The 20,845-nt window shown below is 51.3% G+C and overlaps 2 protein-coding genes across 3 annotated transcripts in view; one reads left to right on the top strand and one right to left on the bottom strand.

Moving 5' to 3' along the window:
- LOC130679060 (olfactory receptor 6C74-like) overlaps positions 1 to 20,021 on the bottom strand; it is a 102,599-nt gene extending 82,578 nt beyond the window's left edge. Inside the window, exon 1 of one of the 2 annotated variants that reach the window (XM_057486780.1) lies at positions 19,959 to 20,021. The gene's annotated coding sequence lies outside the window, so the exon portion shown is untranslated. The remainder of the gene's footprint in view (positions 1 to 19,958) is intronic. The other variant, XM_057486781.1, reaches the window with a different exon arrangement.
- On the top strand, positions 9,327 to 9,749 carry PRM3 (protamine 3). The gene is given in 1 exon segment (XM_057487915.1): positions 9,327 to 9,749. A coding segment is annotated over 1 exon segment (348 nt). The 5' UTR covers positions 9,327 to 9,401.
- Positions 20,022 to 20,845: the final 824 nt, after the last annotated feature.

The following is a 20,845-nucleotide window of genomic DNA, read 5'->3' as shown; positions in this document are numbered from 1 at the left end:
AGTGAACAATGAGGGCCCACCAACACACATATTGGTGCTGGGGTTTTATAATGCCAGAGCAGGGCACAGCAGTGAAGCGGCTTCGGAAATGACAATGGGTGGATGTGCAACAGCTGGGAGTATGGGGGCTGAGGCTGGGGCTTAGACTTGGACAAGCTGGTGCTCCTCTTGCGGCCTGAGAGTCTCACTGCGACACATTATTACTGGCAACGCAATAGGGTGGCTTGCCCTTCCGGGAACTGCTGGCTGCGGGTCACTGCTGTGTGTTGACCTCAGGGTGGGGACAATAGTGGCTGTGGTTGCTGAGTCACAGTCTGGACTACAGTGGAAGGGGCCCCCTTTATATGAAAGTCCCAAAAGAGCTCCTAAAAGATTAGAGCAACATCAAAAGGAGGAGCAGGAGGGCAGGCATCAGCAATCCCTCCCTGCCCCCAGGTCAGTGCCAGCCCCAGCCAGAGCCACCTGACCCGTGAGCACGATGGTCAGACACCGCCGGAGGAGTGAAGAAGAACGTCCGCACCATCGGAGGGGACACCAGCAGAGATGCGGGCACAAGGACCATGAGCAGGAGCAGGAGCAGGAGCAGAAGCCGGAGCTGAGCCCAGAGGAAGTCCAGGTCCTAGGAAGGAACACACAGGCCGCTACCACTACAGACAAAGGCGCTACTGATACTGTCCAAGGCGCCAGAGACAAACATGCAGATGCAGAAGGACCAACGGAGTTCTCGCCACTCCCCGAGCACCCCTAATGCAGGAGGCTCATGGACCATTGGGACCTCACCCATCTGACAGCTGCCAAATCCCCTTCCCACACGGCTCCCTTAAATGGCCCTGTAACCGAAACTTTTTGTTCCACCAAAAGCGGGCAGAAGGCTCAGGAGGAGGAGGAGATGCACAAGGCATTACAAAACTTCCCTGGGCACATCACACCCGACATTGGAGACTAAGGGCAGCCACTTGCCAGAGAACGACCTCAAGAGACCACAGCGATCCCACCTTCGACGTCCAAACCATCAAAAGATGACTTTTGGTCATCTGCCAAATAAAGCTTCAGATAAGAAACATAAAGAGATGGCCTGCCATTGTCTCCTTTATGCAAATGACACAAAACAAGAGTAAATAAAAGAGTAAATGTGTTAAAGAAGTGGGGGCAGGGGCTGGTATGTGACTCTGGGCATCCTCCACCACTCAGAGCCAGGGTTTAACGCCACACCATTAAACTTTGATTTCCCCTCAACTGGTGCGGAGCAGCTGGGAAAAGTGAATTGTGCCTAAATGGAAAGCAGGTGTGGCATTGCTAATGCAAGAACAAGGCCAGTGTGGAGGGAACAAAGGCAAGCAGCTGGACCCCGTGAAGACCTCTGGGCCAGCCGAGTTCTGAGATAGGGGCGACCCTGCATCACCACAAGCTTTAGAATACAGTCTGTGCCTTAATGTCTGCACTAAAATATCAAATGCATGGTTTTCTCACCCAATCGTGGACTCGGGGGGTGGAGTTCTGGAGATTTCTGGCTGTAACCCCTCTGGGGCAAAGAGTACTAATATCTGTCTGTCCACCGGCCCATTTCTCCTTCCCAAGAACCCAGATTATCCTGAGAGGCAGGGTGCTCTAACAGTAAGGCGAACGATCACAAGGGAGGTTATTGGGTGGGCTTTCTGAGAAAGCTCGTTACAGGTAACGACCCCTTCTGCGCCCTCCTCTTCGTTTCCCTTACTCACTGGACAGCGGATAGGATTGAATTTTCACAGGGCCAAGGCTAGCTCTTAGTGTGTCTTTGTTTAAATGAGAAGAAGACATCACTGTGAGCAGCTGAATTAGATAAAAGACTGCTGCTGGGTGCAGCAGCATGCCTATGGGTGCTGGGCCTGACTTAACAGGAAGAGCCCAGGCTGGATTTCAGTCCCCACTGGGACCCTTGGCTCAAAGCTTTGAGCAGGACAGGGCTGTACAACTGTGCATGGCAGCCCAGAGTTTGGATTATGAGGCAACCTTGAGGATGGAGAGCACGTGTCCAGGACAGACATGGAAGACCAAAGAAGTGTGGGCCCTTGATGAGGGCGGCGCCTCTACGCCAGCCCTGGAAGGCCTTCCTCCTGACACAGTTATTCTGGGCGGTTATTTCATTCATGTTTCCTCAAGATAAGAGTCCAAACTTTAACAGGCAGAATGGGTCTGCCTTATTTATCACTGTATGCCAGGGCCTCCCCCAGACCCTGGCCCTCAGTCAGTGCTCAATAAGACTTTACTTGAGAGCTCCCTGCATGACTGTGAGATTGCCCTTGACAGGAATGTCAGCTGGTCTCCCCTCAGCTGGTGACATGGAGGCCCCTAGGCATCACGGCCCCGCCCCGCCCACCATGGGCCTAACACATGTCCATACATGGGCACAAGGTGGGTCTGCTCAGGCTGGCATCTGTGACCTCATAATGCCCAGGGGCCTCCCGTGACTATAAGAGGACCAGGAGCCAGGCCCTGCCTCACAGCCCACGCAGTTCCACCTGCTCACAGTTGGCTGCCCAGCTAAGGTGGTACCTCCTGCTCTGAGCACCCACACCGAATCCATCCGGCACCATGGCCAGATACACACGTTGCCGTGGCCGCAGCCGTAGCCAGAGCAGATGCCGCCGCCAGAGACCAAGAAGTCACAGGAGGAGCAGGCGATGCTGCCAGAGGCGGACAAGAAGAGGTGAGGGGCTCTGCTGGGGACTCAGCTCATGCTGAAATCTCCCGCCTCTTTTATCCCCACAGTGTCCTATCGTTGCTACACCGTCAGGTCCAGAAGATGCTAAACGCACACGAGCAACTTCACCACACACCTGCCTGAAATTCTCCCGGCTTTCAAGACCCTCCTTCCGCACCTTGCGAATCCCACCATCCCAATGAAACGAACAGGAGCCTGCTAACGAACAATGCCGCCTGTCAATAAATGCTCAAAATGCAAGTCGACTCTCGTCTCTTTGCCTTGACAGGAGCTCGGGAGGGGAGGGCTTGGGGATGACGGGAAGAGGGGACAGGAGTAGCAGTTGTCACACTGGATCTGGTCACAATCTCTGACTACTCCCAAGCTATCACCCGAATCTGCCTCACCCAATGCCCTGTACATCCCTCCCCAGCAGGGACAGGAGCCCCTCATCCTGAGGTCTGAACCCATCTCCATCTCTGTGCTGAGTGGCTTTGTGTTGGTGCCTTAAAATGGGCCACAAACTAACAAGTGGTACAAATAACAGCTTCCTCCTTCTCACCCAAGAGAGCCAGAACATTCACCAGTCCGTCACTGTACCCCACCAATCCCCACAGTGCCCACATGTGTTTATCCTAGCATGAAGCTGAAATTCCCACTCGAAACACTTCAGCTCCATCTGAGCACTACACCCAACCTGCCCAGAGAGCGGCGGGAGCTAAGCTTTCAGCTCTATGGAGGTACAATCCCTACTTAAGAAAACAAGGCAACTTGCTCATCGCACGTCTGCCCACTTGACACTGAGGGTTCCAACCTGCAGTAAGATGCTGCAGAGCCCATAGTTTAACACCCCAGTGAGACGTGGAGATGTTTACAGGAACCCTGGAAACAATACTGGATGTTTGTTCACTTGGCTCAAAGACTACCACAGCGCGGGTCACAATCAGCACATGGGAGCTCTGGCATCCAGCGCTCTAAAGTGACAGTGCCATTTCACACCTGACAACTGTCACGGCCGCAACTTACATGAACACCATGATATACGTTCTGCACTCATCCTCTCACAGCCACCTTGCAGGGCAGGTATTGAAAGGGCGGCACCATCAACCTCCTGCCCCACTCTTCCAGGTGAGGACCTTTCAGCAGGTAGCTGAACCTGCTTGCAGGACCCCAGTCCCAAGATGCTCCCTAGGCAGGCTTCCACAAGTAGATGGAGCTCCAGGCATGGAGACTTTGACATGGGGCTAAGGCCTGGGCATTCCTATTTTCACCAAGTGCCCAGGGGGAATCTGAAGGCACTAATAAGTGAAAGAGGCAGCAGATGAACACCAGACAGAAATTGCCCCCTGTAACTGCTGTAACACATTTACCACAAACTTCATAGCTTAAAAGAACACAAATTTCTTATCTCTCTGAAGAATGCAGGTCAATTCCAAAATGGTTCCTATGGGGTGAGCAAGGTGTTCCTTCTGGAGGCTCTGAGGGAAAAAAACCTGTTTGCTTGTATGTCCCAGCTTCTAGAGGACACCTGCATTCCTTGGCTCAGGGACCCCGGCAGCATTTAGCATCTTCAGATCTCTCTTCCTACAACCTCCTGCCCCAGTCTGCCAGCTATAAGGGCCCATATGAACACACTGAACCCAGGATCATATGTCAATCTCCGTATCTTAACCTCACATTCATAAAAGTCCCTTTTGCAATTTTGAGGTGGAAGACACTAATCTATCACATGCTCTCTGCCCTTTTCAGTTGCTCGGAGGCCCAGGACATGAAGGGAAGATGACATCTGTTTAGTGAAGAGCATCTCGTGGGTTGGGAAGGGGTCCAAGGGCAAAGGGCATGGACTCTGAATGAAGTCCAGCTTTGCCCCTCATTTGCAGAGGGACCTTGAGCAAATCACTTATTTTCTTCATGCAGTAAATGAGTAAATATACAGCAAGGAAATGAATAAATGCCTGGCATATAATAATCCCTAGATTATGACAAACTGGTGAACAGATAATGAGGGCCCACCAATACACATACGGGTGCTGGGGTTTTATAACCCCAGACCAAGGCACAGCAGTGAAGCGGCTTCGGAAGTGACAACGGGTCGATGTGCACCAGCTCGGTGTATGGGGGCTGAGGCTGGGCTTAGACTTGGACAAGCTGGTGCTCCTCTTGCGGCCTCAGAGTTCCACTGCGACACATTATTACTGGCAGGGCAACAGGGTGGCTTCCCCTTCCGGGACCTGCTGGCTGCAGGCCCCTGCTGTGTGTTGACTTCAGGGTGGGGACAATGGTGGCCGTGGCCGCCAAGTCACAGTGCGAGTCACAGTGGACGGCCCCCTTTCTACAGAAGTCCGCAGAGAGCTCCTGACAGATTAGACCACCATCAACAGCAGGAGCAGTGGGGCACACCTCAGCCCTCCCTCCCTGCCCCCAGGTCAGCTGCAGCCCCAGCACTGACCCGTGAGCACGATGGTCCGACTCCGGGTGTGGAGTCAGGGAAAACGTGAGCAGCAGGGGCGCGGCAGCAGCACAGATGCGGGCACCAGGACCAGGAGCAGGGGCAGGAGAAGGAGCTGAGCCCAGATGAAGTCCCCGTCCAGGGAAGGACCCACAGAGGCCGCTACCACTACAGACACAGGTGCTACTGCCACTGCCCAAGGCGCCAGAGACGCACCTGCAGATGCAGAAAGAGCCAAGGTGTTCTTGCCAGTCCCTGAGCATCCCTGATGCGGGAGGCTCATGGAGCACTGGGGACCTCACCACATCGGACAGCTGCCACACCCTCTTCCCACGCAGCTCCCATAGATGGCCCTGTAACCGAAACTTTTGGTTCCCCCAAAAGCTGGCAGAAGGCTCAGGAGGAGGAGGAGGAGATGCACAAGGCATTACAAAACTCTGCTGGGCCCATCACACCCGACACTGGAGACTAAGGACAGCCACTTGCCAGAGAACGACCTCAAGAGACCACAGCGATCCCACCTTCGACGTCCAAACCCACAAAAGATGACTTTTGGTCATCTGCCAAATAAAGCTTCAGATAAGAAACATAAACTGATGGCCTGCCATTGTCTCCTTTATGCAAATGACACAAAACAAGAGTAAATACAAGAGTACATGTGTTAAAGAGGTGGGGGCAGGGGCTGGTATGTGACTCTGGGCATCCTCCGTCACCCAGAGCCAGGGTTTGACGCCACACCATTCCACTTTGACGTCCCCTCAACTGGTGTGGAGCAGCTGGGGAAAGTGAATTGTGCCTAAATGGAAAGCAGGTGTGGCATTGCTCCTGCTAGAACAAGGCCAGTGTGGAGGGAACAAAGGCAAGCAGCTGGACCCCGTGAAGCCCTCTGGGCCAGCCGAGTTCTGAGATAGGGCCAACCCTGCATCACCACAAGCTTTAGAATACAGTCTGTGCCTTAATGTCTACACCAGAACGTCAAATGCATGGTTTTCTCACCCTATCGTGGACTCGGGGGGTGGAGTTCTGGAACTTTCTGGCTGTACCCCCTCTGGGGTAAGGAGTACTAATATCTATCTGTCCACTGGCCCATTTCTCCTTCCCAAGAACCCAGCTTATCCTGAGAGGCAGGGTGCTCTCACAGTAAGGTGAATGATCACAAAGGAGGTTATTGGGTGGGCTTTCTGGGAACGCTCGTTACAGGTAATGACCCCTTCTGTGCCCTCCTCTTTGTTTCCCTACCTCCCTGGACAGCGGATAGGATTGAATTTCCACAGGGCCATGGCTAGCTCTTAGTGTGCCTTTGTTTAAATGAGAAGAAGACATCACTGTGAGCAGTTGAATTAGATAAAAGACTGCTGCTGTGTGCAGCAGCATGCCTATGGGTTCTGGGCCTGACTTCACATGCAGAGCCCAGGCTGGATTTCAGTCCCCACTCGGTCCCTTGGCTCAAAGCTTTGAGCAGTACACAACTGTACAACTGTGCCTTGCAGCCCAGAGTTTGGATAATGAGGCAACCTTGAGGATGGAGAGCACGTGCCCAGGACAGACCTGGAAGACCAAGGAAGCGTGGGCCCTTGATGAGGGCGGCACCTCTACACCAGCCCTGGAAGGCCTTCCTCCTGACACAATTATTCTGGGCGGTTATTTCATTCATGTTTCCTCAAGATAAGAGTCCAAACTTTAACAGGCAGAATGGGTCTGCCTTATTTATCACTGTATGCTAGGGCCTCCCCTAGACCCTGGCCCTCAGTCAGTGCTCAATAAGACTTTCCTTGAGAGCTCCCTGCATGAGTGAGAGATTGCCCTTGACAGGAACGACAGCTGGTCTCCCCTCAGCTGGTAACATTGAGGCCCTTGGGCATCACGGCCTTGCCCTGCCCACCATGGGCCTCTCATATGCCCATACATGGGCACAAGGTGAGTCTGCTCGGGCTGGTGTCTGTGACCTCATAGTGCCCAAAGGCCTCCCATGACTATAAGAGGACCAGGAACCAGTCCCTGGCTCACAGCCCACATAGTTCCACCTGTTCTCAGGCTGGCTGGCCCAGCTAAGGTGGTACCTACTGCTCTGAGCACTCACACCGTATCCATCCGGCACCAAGGCTAGATACACATGTTGCCGTGGCCTCAGCCGTAGCCAGAGCAGATGTTGCCACCAGAGACAAAGCAGTCACAGGAGGAGCAGGCAATGCTGCCAGTTGCGGACAAGAAAAGGTGAGGGGCTTTGTCCCGGTGTGGAGCTGGAGGAGGCGATGCTGCCAGAGGCAGAGAGGAAGAGGTGAGGGGCTCTGCTGGGGGCTCACCTCATGCTGAAATCTCCCGCCTCTCTTATTCCCCACAGTGTGCTATCGTCGCTACACCGTGAGGTCCAGAAGATGCTAAATGCATACGAGCAACTCTGTCACACACACCTCAGCCCTCCCTCACTGCCCCCAGGTCAGCTGCAGCCCCAGCACGAGCCACCTGACCCATGAGCACGATGGTCCAACTCCGGGTGTGGAGTCAGGGCAAACGTGTGCTGCAGGGGCGGTGCAGCAGCACAGATGCGGGCACCAGGACCAGGAGCTGGAGCAGGAGATGGAACTGAGCCCAGAGGAAGTCCAGGTCCAGGGAAGGACCCACAGAGGCCGCTACCACTACAGACAAAGGCGCTACTGTTCCTGTCCAAGGCACCGGAGAGGCACCTGCAGAAGCAGAATGTGCCAAGGTGTTCTTGCCAGTCCCTGTGCACCCCTGATGCGGGAGGCTCATGGAGAACTGGGAACCTCACCCCATCTGACAGCTGCCACATCCCCTTCCCACCCAGCTCCCATTGATGGCCCTGTCACCAAAACTTTTTGTTCCCCCAAAATCTGGCAGAAGGCTCAGGAGGAGGATATGCACGAGGCATTACAAAGCTTTTCTGGGCACATCACACCCATCATTGGAGACTAAGTAGAGCCAATTGCCAGAGAATGACCTCAAGAGACTACAGCAATCCCACCTTAGATATCCAAACCCGCAAAAGATGACTTTTGGTCATCTGCCAAATAAAGCTTCAGATCAGAAACACAAACTGATGGCCTGCCATTGTTTCCTTTATGCAAATGACACAAAACAAGAGTAAATACAAGAGTAAATGTGTTAAAGAAGTGGGGGCAGGGCCTGGTATGTGACCCTGGGCATCCTCCACTACCCAGAGCCAAGGTTTGACGCCACACCATTCCACCTTGATGTCCCCTCAAGTGGGGTGGAGCAGCTGGGGAACGTGAATTGTGCCTAAATAGAAAGCAGGTGTGGCATCGCTCCTGCAAGAACAAGGCCAGTGTGGAGGGAACAAAGGCAAGCAGCTGGACCCCGTGAAGCTCTGAGGGCCAGAAGAGTTCTGAGATGGGGCCGACCCTGCATCACCACAAACTTCAGAATACCCTCTGTATTCTGCGTCTTCCTAGCTTCTTGCTTAGTGTCCCTTTACTCCAGCCACATCACTCAGTCAGTGCTTCTGTTGCCACTCTGACTCCTGTGTTAATTCTCTGTCCTTCCCTCTATGGGAGCACATGACCACACTGAGGCCCACTGAGATTTGGGGTAGAAAGTTGGCATGGTATGATTTATATATTAGAAATGGATTTCTAGTGCTTGGAGGTGACCAAGGCCCACCGCCTGCTGAAACTGTTGTATGGGCACCTAGAGCTGAAGAGACCTGTGACCCCACCAGCTTAGGAGCCAAGGAGAGGAGAGGTCTTGATAGAAACACAGCTTATGCAGAGTTTTAAGAACACCTGTGTAGGTACCCCGCAAGTCAAGAAACCAGACATTTCCATCTCCTCCTCTCCCGTGCGCCCTCACCCTCGACTCTGCAACCCTAACCCAAACCCTGACCCTGACCCTAAAGTTGCCATAGTTGTGAGGTATAGTCACGTCCTATCAACAGCTCCTTTGGTCTGCATATTTCTGGGATGTGAAGAAGAGTCTGTGTGCTCTCCTGCTTCCAAAAATTCTATCCCCAGTTCTCATCCCAGCTAAAAGGGCCCCGTGCCCAGGCAAATGCCAGATGGAGGTGGCCACAGAGCAGGGTGAGAGGCAGCTGGCCTGGCATTAGCCTCTGTCCTTCCCAGTGCGTTCAGGAGCTCAGCAGGGCTGCTGGTCGCTGAGCTTTGAGTCACGTGTCGGCCAGGCTAAGGTATCCAGGGGCCCCTTTGTGATGTCAGTGCCCTACCTGCTGCCCTCACAGCCCCTCTGCTTGCCCCAGTGGCCTTGCCTCCCAGATCGCAGAGGCAGCCAAAGAGAGCGATGGGTTCCCACTGCGCCAAGCTCAGCACAGTTGGTGGCCGGGGCCACAAATCCACCATGAAGAAGCTTGTGGCCTGCGTGAGTCAGGATAGCTTCTCCTTGTCTACGGAAGGAGAGGAACAGGAGCAGGGAGAAGAAGAGGAGGGGGAAGAGGAGCTCCCGGTGCAGGGCAAGCTGCTACTGATGGAGCCCGAGCAGTAGGAGGAGGGCGCCGAGAGGAATACCTTTGGCCCTGCAGAGACCCGAGTCCAGGCAGATGCACTCCTGACGTACGACCTGCAATCACGGCCCAGGAAGAGGTGCCTGCCGCTGCTCCAGCAAGAATCATTTTCAGAAAAGACTCAATAAAAAGTCTTCAAGGAATTATTCTCCTCCTCTTGGTCTCCCTACCCTCATGCTATGGTACCAAGCATGTGTGTGCTTGCACACGTGTGTGTGTGTGTGCATGTGTGTGTGCAGGGAAGCTGAAGAGTAGGAGCCAGTGACCCCTATCCTGATAAGTTCCTCCCTGTGCCTTCTCATCTGCTTTCCCCTGGTTTGGGGGTAGGAAACTGCGGTAGCCTGGGCTGGAAAGTCAGCCTGTCCTGTCTCCAGGGGGGGATTCCTCTCCAAGTCTGAACAGACAGGCCCAGGGCAGCCAACAGGACAGTGTCATCTTCCTCAGCAACTCCCCTTTTACTGTTCTGTGGACAGTCTTAAAGAGCACTGGCTTGGGAACTCAGCTGAACTGGGTTCATGTTCCTTTTTACTAGCTGTGTTACCCTGAGCAAGCCACTTTCTGTCTCTGAGTCTCAGCCTGCCCATCCCTGTTTAAGGATGAGATTAATAGCTACCCACCCAGGTTGGGAGGTCAGGAGAATTAACTGAAATGCTGGGTGGGACCATGCCTGGCAGGGGTGAGTGCTTAACTAGCACAGGTACGGGTGCTGGAGCTACAGGGCTTACTGGGTTCACTTGCCTAGCTGGCCCTGGTTTTGGATCAGAGCACGTAGGACGGTCTGGGTGCTTCTTAGCCCCTGACTTCTGCTGCCATCCTCACATTCAAGGTGACCATCTGCACCCCCATTCTGCCTTTATCAGAGCCAATCCCCTCCTTAGAGCCATGGGCTGCATCCCTCCAGTCTCGGCCTCTGCTTTCCCACGGTTTCTTATCCCTGTGTGTCTTTTCCTCTATCCTTTATAAGAGCACTTGTCATTGGATTTGGGGCCAACCTGGATAATCCAGGATGCTCTCAAGATCCTTAATTTACTGTATCTACAAAGCTTCTTTTCCCAAATAGGGTCACACTGACAGGTTCCAGGGCTTACGGGAAGCCACCATTCAGCCCAAAGGGTCACTGGTAAGCTTGAGGGTAGAGCTGCCTAGAAAGGACAGGGCTGAAGTCCAGCCACGTAGGAAGTGCTCAGTAGGTGAGGGAGGTTTTCACCCTGAGTGGCAGGAAATCATTTCTCATGTTTATTAAGAAATAAACTGAAATAAAGTAGATGATAGCAAATCTTTATAACAACAGGTCAGTTGTGTGTGAGCAATAGAGAGTGAGAAGTAGATGTGGGCTGGGGGCACCTGCCCAGGGGCAGCAGCCAGGAGATGGAGATGGAGGGAGTTTCATGGGATGGGGAGTGGGGAGATACAGGCCAAGAGTCGCCAAGAGCTAAGCCCAGGGGCATCGCCAAGGTGTGGGGAAGGGTGGGCAGCTATGGATGGAACACCCAAGACTCAGGAGTTTGCACAGGGCCTCACATGCCAACACAAGTTTGGGCTTTTTTCTGTAGGGGCCGGGAGGTCCAGGCAGGGACGGCAGGATTCCCACTGTACGGCGGGGCTTTGTTAGCAAGGAGGGGAGCAGAGGCAGGAGGCAGGAACCGGAAGGGAAAAGACAGTTTTTCAAGGACCTCCTGTGGCTTGACAGGCATCTCTGGCTGACAAGAATACCAGGAAGGAAGGAGTGATGTGCCTTTATCAGATAAGGAACCCAAGCCTTAAAAACATATATAACCAACCCACATTGGACATCCATGCAAACTGGGATTTGAAGCTGGCTCTCAGTCTCCTGGCTTTAAATCTTGCTGGGGAAGTGTGCTTGCTGGCCAGACCCCGGGACCACCCATCATCCATTCAGTAAGCCGTCTGATCCCTTCACATTCACCCCTTCCCACCTATCTGTACACTAGTCAGCTACCATATCAACCACCTGCCCAGCCAGCCAACCGTACTGGGGTCAGGGCTGTGCATGGCTTCCGAGCTACCTAGGTGGGAAGTAAACAGCTGAGATGGTGTATATTGAGCATTCGCTGTGGGCTGGCCCTGAGCCATCTGCTGGACATGGGTTCTCTCATTTAACTCCTCCGGAAGTCCCTGGGACACAGGTATTCTGATTGTCCCCATTCTACAAAGATAGGAAACTGAGACTTGGGGCAGCTCTAGGATGCAGATCCAGCTCAGTGTGACCCAAGGCTCCCTACTCTTAAAAGGCGGGACTCCCCCAAAGTGTTCCTGAAGCCCCACCCTGGGGGCTAGGGTAAGGGGTAGGGGACCGTGTAACATCTGTCTCACCCCGCAGCCTGTGCCCTCACAATCAACACCACCTATATAACCAGGGCCTGCCAGAGTCTCTGCAAAGCTGGGTGTGCTGGAAAAGGAGGAGGAGGAGGAGCTTCCTCCAAGCGTGGCCACCCATGGACACAGAGACACAGAGCCTTCCTGTCACCCACACACAGCCCTAGAGCCACTGTCGGCCCCAAAGCCACACCTTCCCCCACTGTAGGCACAGCTGTGGCAGGAGCCCGGCTGGCCACTGCAGCCCACCTGGCCACCAACGACAGGGGCCAGGCCCCAGCCCACCAATCAGGTGTCGCAGACACCCCACACGGCCCACCGCCCACTCCTGCAACTATCCTAAGACATGAAGAATTTGAAGGGAAAGATGAACAAGAGGAAGGGGGTCAAGAGGAGCCGGCAGGTGTATAAAACAAAGGGGTGCAACTCAGGTACATATAAGTGGAGGGGGAAGGACCACAGGCCTCCAGACTAGGAAGAGCAGCTGCTGGGCCTTGGGGGCAGGGAGGGGAAGCCTGCGGCTGCACGCTAGAACACAGAGGACCCACAGGCAAGGGTGACAGGGAGAACAACTACGGCAGCTGTATAATAATGCATTGATGGACTGGCTCTGCAGGGAAACTGAATGGGATGATTGGGAGGCTGGACAGATGGAGATCAGCTAGCTGGAAATATGGATGGGTAGTTAAATAATTCACCAAGTTGATGAGGTAGAGGGATGGGTGATAGAAGGGCTCCACACACAGATGGTAGCTGGACGGAGGCAGGGACAAAATTTATCAGTTGAATGACTAGAAAGTCACATAGATGTGATTAGCTGAACTGAACTGACATGCTAGTAGGGGAAACAAATCAGCTGGTTGGGTAAACACGGTTCATTGGCATTGTATATGGCTGGAAGGATGTGCCAGGGGCCTGGATGGTGAGTTGGGTGGGCACGGATGGAGAGCTGGAGGTATGAGTATGATGGAAGCACGGCTGGAAGGATGTGCCAGGTGACTGGATGGTGAGTTGGGTGGGCACAGATGGAGAGCTGGAGGTATGAGTATGATGGGAGCATGGCTGGATGTGCCAGGTGACTGGATGGTGAGTTGGCTGGGCACGGATGGAGAGCTGGAGGTATGAGTATGATGGGAGCATGGCTGGAAGGATGTGCCAGGGGCCTGGAAGGTGAGTTGACTGGACAAGGATGGAGAGCTGGAGGTATGAGTATGATGGGAGCATGGCTGGAAGGATGTGCCAGGCGCCTGAATGGTGAGTTGGCTGGACACGGATGGAGAGCTGGATGTATGAGTATGATGGGAGCACTGCTGGTCTGATGGATTGGTTAGAGGCTGGCTAGCTGGGTGCATGATTAAATCACTAGTGGATGGACAAATGGGTAGGTGAACGGGTAGATGGGATGAATGGCGTAACCGAATGGATCGATGGATGGAAGAATAGTTGTTTGGACTGACGGACTAGACAGGTAGCCTGAATAAAGTATAAAAGAATGAAATTAAATGTGGGATAAATGGATGGACTGGGTGAATTCATGGATGGGTAGATGATAAATGGATGGATTCACATAAGACAAAAGGACCTTGACAGTCTAATATCTATCCCATATTCAATTACAAACGAGCAGTCCAAAATCCAAAGGATGAGAGTTAAGTGACATTGTGAATCACTGTTATTTAAGGGACCCTTTCCCATTCCTATCCCTTAGGGCAGAAACACAGCTGAGAAGGCTCTCCATGGCTTGTTCCTGTGTTGGTCTCACCCACATTAGAAACACAATCATGAGCAGAATGCTAGAACGGGGAAGTCAAACTTCTTGAAGGAACATGTTACTACAGCAATTTCTATGCAATATTAAAGCTTTCACAATGTGCTGGGGTTGGCCTTTTGATTTCACTAAAGGTGTCACATTTGGGGTCTGGCTGGGAAGCACAAAGCAGGGAAGAGGTTGTGTGGGGAGCAGGGACATGCCTTGTGACAGGACCTCGGGAAAGTAGCTGATGCCGACTCGGGGAAGAAATGAATGAGAGGTGGAGACACCCAAGAAGCCTTCCAAGTAGAGAGGCAACACCCTACTGGGGTAGAGCCCTCCTTTGCCTTATAGACTCCCACACTCATGCACACAAGTGTGCACACATATGGAATGGAATGTACCCACAACCATTCATGAGATCCACACACAGAAGACAGTCCAGAAGCATGGCAGGAACAGGTGGGAAGAGGGGTTAGGTATGTGCATTTTGCATCCTGACTCTGAATCCTAGCTCCTGTTATCCTTCTGTGGGACTGTGGACTGGTGATCAACCTCTCTGAGGCTGCCAAGGAATGAAGTGTGTTCAGGGGCTACACAGGCTGAGAACACAGAGGACATGTATGGATGGCCCCGTCCAGAGAAAGAAAACACAAACATGAAAACATGACCTGTCAGTCACAAAGATCAAAGGAGCAAGGAGATAAAATGCAGAGCAACTCTGGTGGGGTGGGGGTGGAAAGGCCCAGTGGGAACCTGAGGGAAGAACACTCCAGACCAAGGGACAGTATGTGTAGAAGCCCCCAGGAGGGAAGAGCTTGAAGCATCCGAAGACTGGACCAGACAGGACATGCCAGTGGCTGGATGGGAGGCAGGGGTCAGGACAAGTGGGGATGTGCAGACTGGGGGTGCAGTTTGGACATATCATGAGGGGGTTTTAATAGAGCAAATGACAGGGTCTAGGGTGTTTTTTCTCCAAATTAAAATTTATTTTAATATCATTTATTGAATAAGCCCCACCCTATATGCTGGCTTGAAATACCATACTTAAAATAGATGGTCTAGTGTTTTTAAAGATAGTGCAGACTACTGTGTGAAGACTCAGTTGCAGGGTACAAGAGGGGCAAAAGGAAAAGCTAGGTGTGGCCAAGAGAGAGAGAATGGTGGGAGGTACTTGAGGGAAGCACTGGAGAGTTTCCAAGATAGATGGGCTGTAGGGAGGGAGTGTCGGTGCAAACATTTACTGACTGCGATTAGATGACTGGTCAGTCGTCGCGTCTGTGAAATGGGTGCTCTTGCTGGGTGGCAGTGAGGGCTCAGCGAGATCTTGGGTGTGAAGTATTTAGGCCCAGCGCTTTGCACATAGTAGGTACTCAGTAAGTTCTTATGCATATAAAATACTGAATACTTATTTTGAAGGAATACTAGCTGCCATATAAAAGAATTTGCGAATGGTCAGGGTCCCTTATAAATTACCTTCTGACCTTCAAACCCACAGCCTTGTTATACTGGCTCCTGCTCCTGCACTCCCAGCTGGGGGACTTTGGACTAATCACCTCATCATCTAAAGGGCTAATTAATTCTGACCTCAGATGGCTCAGCAGCTCGATGCATGAAAAGGTGCGTAGCACAGCTCTGGGAACCTGGTCACTTGCTCTTCCCTTTGGTGTTTCATTGGCACTTGGGCTAAAGGAACAGGATAAAACACCTGGAGATGGGAAATAGGGCAGGGCTGGAAGTGATGAGGGGGTGTGCAGTGGAGGGAAGGGGTCTGAGAGCCTTGGGGAAGGCCTTATGTGTTGGTGATTTTGTAATGTATACATGAATTACTATATTGGAGACCTGAAACTAATGTTAAATGTCAACTACCAAAAAAAAAAGAAGTGTGAGTTTCTAGGACCCCAGGCTCAGCTGAGCAAGCCCAGCATGGCATGCAGAAGAGGGGCCTCTCCCAGCCCTCAACTGTGCAACATTAGCAAGTCGTTTCGTCTCTGCACCCCCATCTTCTCCCTTGATGGGTCCCTGGGGAGTTCACTGAGACATGCACATGCAAATGTCCCGCAGAGGGACTGCCACACAGTCTGCACTTACAGGGTCCCTTATCCTTCCCTCCCAGCGGGGTAATGTTCCAGGTTAGCATCCTATGAGAGTGTGGGGAAGGAAGACCTTTAGGGTTAACATGATATATTATGATGTGTGACTATATTATGATTACAAAACCATAATAATCTGGGGAACAGACTTTTAATAAATAGAGTTAGAGCAACTGATGGTCATTTGGATGTGGATAAAACTGCCTTCATATCTCATACCATAAAGAATAAACTCCACTCAACAAAATGGGTACAGAGGACAAGTACCTCAACATAATAAAGACCATATATGACAAACCCAAAGCCAACATCATACTTAACAGCAAGCTGAAACCTTTTCCTCTAAGATCGGGAACAAGAGAAGAATGCCCACACTCCCCACTTTTATTCAACATAGTTCTGGAGTTCCTCACCACAGCAATCAGACAACACAAAGAAATAAAAGGCATCCACATTGGGAAGGAAGAAGTTAAACTGTCACTGTTTGCATATGACATGATACTGTACTTAAAAAAAACTAAATAATCCACTCCAAAACTACTAGAACTAATATCTGAATTCAGTAAAGTTGCAGGATACAGAATACATACACAGAAACCTGTTGCATTCCTATACACTAACAATGAACAAGCAAAAACAGAAATCAGGAAAACAATTCAATCACAATTGCATCAAAAAGAATAAAATACCTAGGAATAAACCAAACCAAGGAAGTCAAAGACCTATACCCTGAAAACTACAAGACACTCATGAAAGAAATTGAAGTGAACACTCCGAAATGGAAATTCATCCAATGCTCTTGGGTAAGAAGAATTAATATTGTCAAATGGCCATCCTGCCTAAAGCAATCTACAGATTGAATGCAATCCCTATGAAAATACTGAAAGCATTCTTCAACGAAAAGGAAAAATAGTCCTAAAATTTACAAGAAACCACAAAAGACCCTGAATAGCCAAAACAATCCTGAGAAGGAAGAAGAAAGCAGGTAGGATTATGCTCCACATCTTCAAGCTCTACTACAAAGGCACAGTAATCAAGACAATTTAGTACTGGCACAAGAACAGACCCACAGACGAATAGACCAGAACACAGAGCGCAGATATAAACCGAAGCATATACAGCCAATTAATATATGATAAAGGACCCAAGGACATACAATGGGGAAATGACAACATCTTCACCAAACGGTGTTGGCTAAACTGGAGAGCTACATGTAAGAAAATGAAACTGGATTACTGTCTAACTGCATACACAAAAGAAAACTCAAAATGGATAAAAGACATGAATGTCAGTCAGAAAACCATTAAACTCTTGGAAGAAAACATAGGCAAAACTCTCTGTAATATAAATGTGAGCAAATTTTTCATGAATATATCTTCTCGGGCAAGGGAAACAAAAGCAAAAATGAACACATGGGACTATATCAAACTAAAAACTTCTGTACAGCAAAGGATACCATCAGTAGAACAAAAAGACATCCTACAGTATGGGAGGATATATTGACAAATGACATATCTGATGAAGGGGCTGACATTCAAAATAAATAAAGAGCTCATTCGCCCCCACAATCAAAAAGCAAATAACCTGATTAAAAAATGGGGAGAGGATCTGAAGAGAAAGTTCTCCAAAGAAGAAATTCAGATGGCCAACAAGCACATGAAAAGATGCTCAACATCTCTAATCATCAGAGAAATGCAAATTAACACCACGATGAGATATCACCTCACACCAGTTAGGATAGCCAACATCCAAAAGACAAACAACAACACATGGATGTGGAGAAAGCAGAACCCTCCTAACACTGCTGGGGGGAATGTGAATTAGTTCAAACATTGCGGAAAGCAGTATGGAGGTTCCTCAAAAAACTCAAAATACAAATACCATTTGACCCAGGAATTCCAGTCCTAGGAATTTACCCTAAATATGCAGCAGCCCAGTTTGAAAAAGACATATGCACCCCTCTGTTTATCGCAGCACTATTTACAACAGCCAAGAATTGGAAGCAACATAAGTGTCCATCAGTAGATGAATGGATAAAGAAGAGGTGGTACATATACAAAATGGAATATTATTCAGCCATAAGAAGAAAACAAATCCTACCATTTGCAACAACATGGATGGATCTAGAGGTATTATGCTCAGTGAAATAAGTCTGGCGGAAAAAGACAAGTATCAAATGATTTCACTCATACCTGGAGTATAAAAACAAAGAAAAAAACAGAAGGAACAAAACAGCAGACTCACAGAACCTAAGAATGAACTAACAGTTACCAACGGGAAAGGGACTGGGAAAGATGGGTGGGAAGGGAGGGAAAAGGGGGAAAGGGGGGCATTACAATTAGCAGACATAATGTAGGGGGGAGCACAGGGAAGGCAGTACAGCACAGAGAAGACAAGTTAGTGATTCTATAGCATCTTACTATACTGATGGACAGTGACTGTAATGGGGTATGTGTGGTGACTTGATAATGGGAGGAAATCTAGTAACCACAAGGTTGCTCATGTAAGTGTATATTAATGATACCAAAATAAAAATAAATAAAAAATTTTAAAAGCGAATGTTTACTAGAACAACTAAAAATCATTCATGAGAGCAGTGATTTCAGTGTCAGCCCAATACATTGTAAATGTTTACAACTGGAAGGAAACATCATGAACCAGTTAAAATCTTGGTATCTGCTGTTAGACAGGAAATCCCACACAAAATCTAAAACTGCCAGGAAAGGTTACAGAAACTCTCGTTTCGCACCCAGGAGGGGAGGGAGAAAGGGAGCCAGAGAGTCTGGGTAGCGGCAGAGAGTTGGCACTCACACACACATTTCCACATTTTACTGGAAGGTACAGCGATCCCACCACCTTAGGCACCTGTATTGCCCTAGTCCTAAAAACTCGTTTTAAAAATAACGCAGGACAGTAACTGTAATGGGGTATGCGGTGGGTACTTGATAATGGGGAGAATCTAGTAACCACAATGCTGCTTATGTAAGTGTATACTAGTGATACCAAAATAATAAATAAATAAATAAAAATAACGCAGGAGCCAAAAGGACCCGCTTGGTCGGAAACCTACGCGAAATTCCTAACACAGCCTGGGCTGCAGCCGGCGGCAAGGTCGTTGCGCCCATTACTATACAAACAGGTACCCGGTCTCCGGGTGGGGGACCTCGCCAGTGCCGCAGCCTCCGGGCGGACAACTCAACCTCCTCTCCCCACAGGACCTGTCCAGACAACAGCAATCAGCAGACATCTCACTGCTGACTGAACAAGAGGTAGAGAACAGCACAGAATCGCCCCCGAGACAAGCAGACATGAAAGCAACTCACACAAATCAATAAACACTGCAAATGCAACGCCGGCAGCGGACGCGCGCGACCCTCGGTCCGTCCGCCCCCTCCCCCACCCGCCTGCCACCCCAGACCCAGCGCGGCATCCAAGCTCCATTACCCGGGTGCAGCGCTCCGCGACTCAAGCCGGATAACAACTTTCCCAAAAACACCAAAGAGAAAAAAGGCGTCCACGCAGAGCCGCATCCCGGCGCGGAAAAGCAGCTCTCCCGGGCGAGGGGATCCGTCTGTGGTGCTTCCCCGTCCCTGAGACCAGGTAACTCCGCAAAGGCACCTGCCGCCCAGCTCGCCGCCAGCTCCAGGTCTCCCACGACGGCAAGTAGGTGCCCCCTCGTGCCCGGAGTCTCCGGCCGCCGCGCCAGCTCCCCACGGAACGTGGACCGCACTCCCGGGGCTCGCCTCGCCGTGGCCAGCCGACCCTAGGTGCGCTCCGCCGGGACCCGAGCGCCGACATGCAGCCCGCAGCCCGGCCCAGCCCGGCCCGGCGAGGGGCTAAAGAGTGGGGAAAACCCGCTCCGCCCAGACCAGAAAACTGGCCGGCCGCGTCCCGGCCGCCCGCCCAGCGCCGGGGATGCGGCGGCGGCAAACCGTCCCGGGGGACGGCAGCGGCGGCAGGAGCGGCCAGCCGGAGAGAGACCGGGGAAGAGACACGACGGCTCAGGGAGAGCGGAGCGGCCGCGGCGCGGCTCCGGCAGCTACGGCAGCGGAGCGGGGCAGAGAGCGCTCCGTTCCACTTGGCCGTCCCTGCTCCGGCCGCCCCGGCTGCCCGGCTCCCCCTGACTCCGCCGCTCCCCGGTTCCCTCTGCTACTCACCGTTGCTGCACCGCCGGCTCGTCGGCTTTCCGCGCCGACACCTGGGACCATCCTTCTGCTCCTGCGACTGTCCGAAGGTTCCAGCCACGTCCAGCGCCTCCCCGCACCGCACCTGGTTTACGACACCCGCGGCTTTACGACACCACGTTCCTCAGACTTAGAGCTGCTCGCTCTACGGCGGGAACCTTGTTGCTAGGGAGAGGACGCTGCATCCTGCGGGTAGGGAACTGTTCCCTCGGGTGTAGGGGATGGGGAGGGGACCGCTGGGAAACTTCAGTGAAAACAACAAAACATACTGAGAAAGGGTGGGTGGGCAGAGAGGGGGAAGGGGATTAAAGGGCATTATGATTAGCACACATAATGTAGGGGGATCATGGGGAGGGCAGTACAGCACAGAGAAGACAGATTGTGACTCCACAGCATCTTACTACACTGATGGTCAGTGACTGTAATGGAGGATGGGGGGACTTGGTAATATGGGTGAATCTAGTAACCACCATGTTGCTCATGTGAATCTTTCATAACATTGAATATCAATGATACCTTAATAAAATATTTTTAAAAAAACATTACTGAGAAAAACTAAGGAAGACTTGAATAAATGAAGACAGATGACGTGTTCACGTATTCGAAGATTCAGTTGGATGGTTCTTCCTATAACGACTGTAGATTGAATATAATCCCCATCATAATCCCAGAGGCACTTCTTCTGGACTCTGCTGACTTCTTCAAAGGTCAATGGCAAGCCCCACCAACAGGATACAGACCACATTGTCTTTTTTTTTAAATTTTTTATTAAAGTATGATTGATATACACTCTAACGAAGGTTTCACATGAAAAAACAATGTGGTTATTACATTTACCCATATTATCAAGTCCCACCCAT

The sequence above is a fragment of the Manis pentadactyla genome, chromosome 10 (genome assembly GCF_030020395.1).
Source record: "Manis pentadactyla isolate mManPen7 chromosome 10, mManPen7.hap1, whole genome shotgun sequence".
In the NCBI taxonomy this organism is placed as follows: Eukaryota; Metazoa; Chordata; class Mammalia; order Pholidota; family Manidae; genus Manis; species Manis pentadactyla.
The sequence above is the reverse complement of the archived record's forward strand: the minus strand, read 5'-3'. Positions and strand labels throughout refer to the sequence as shown.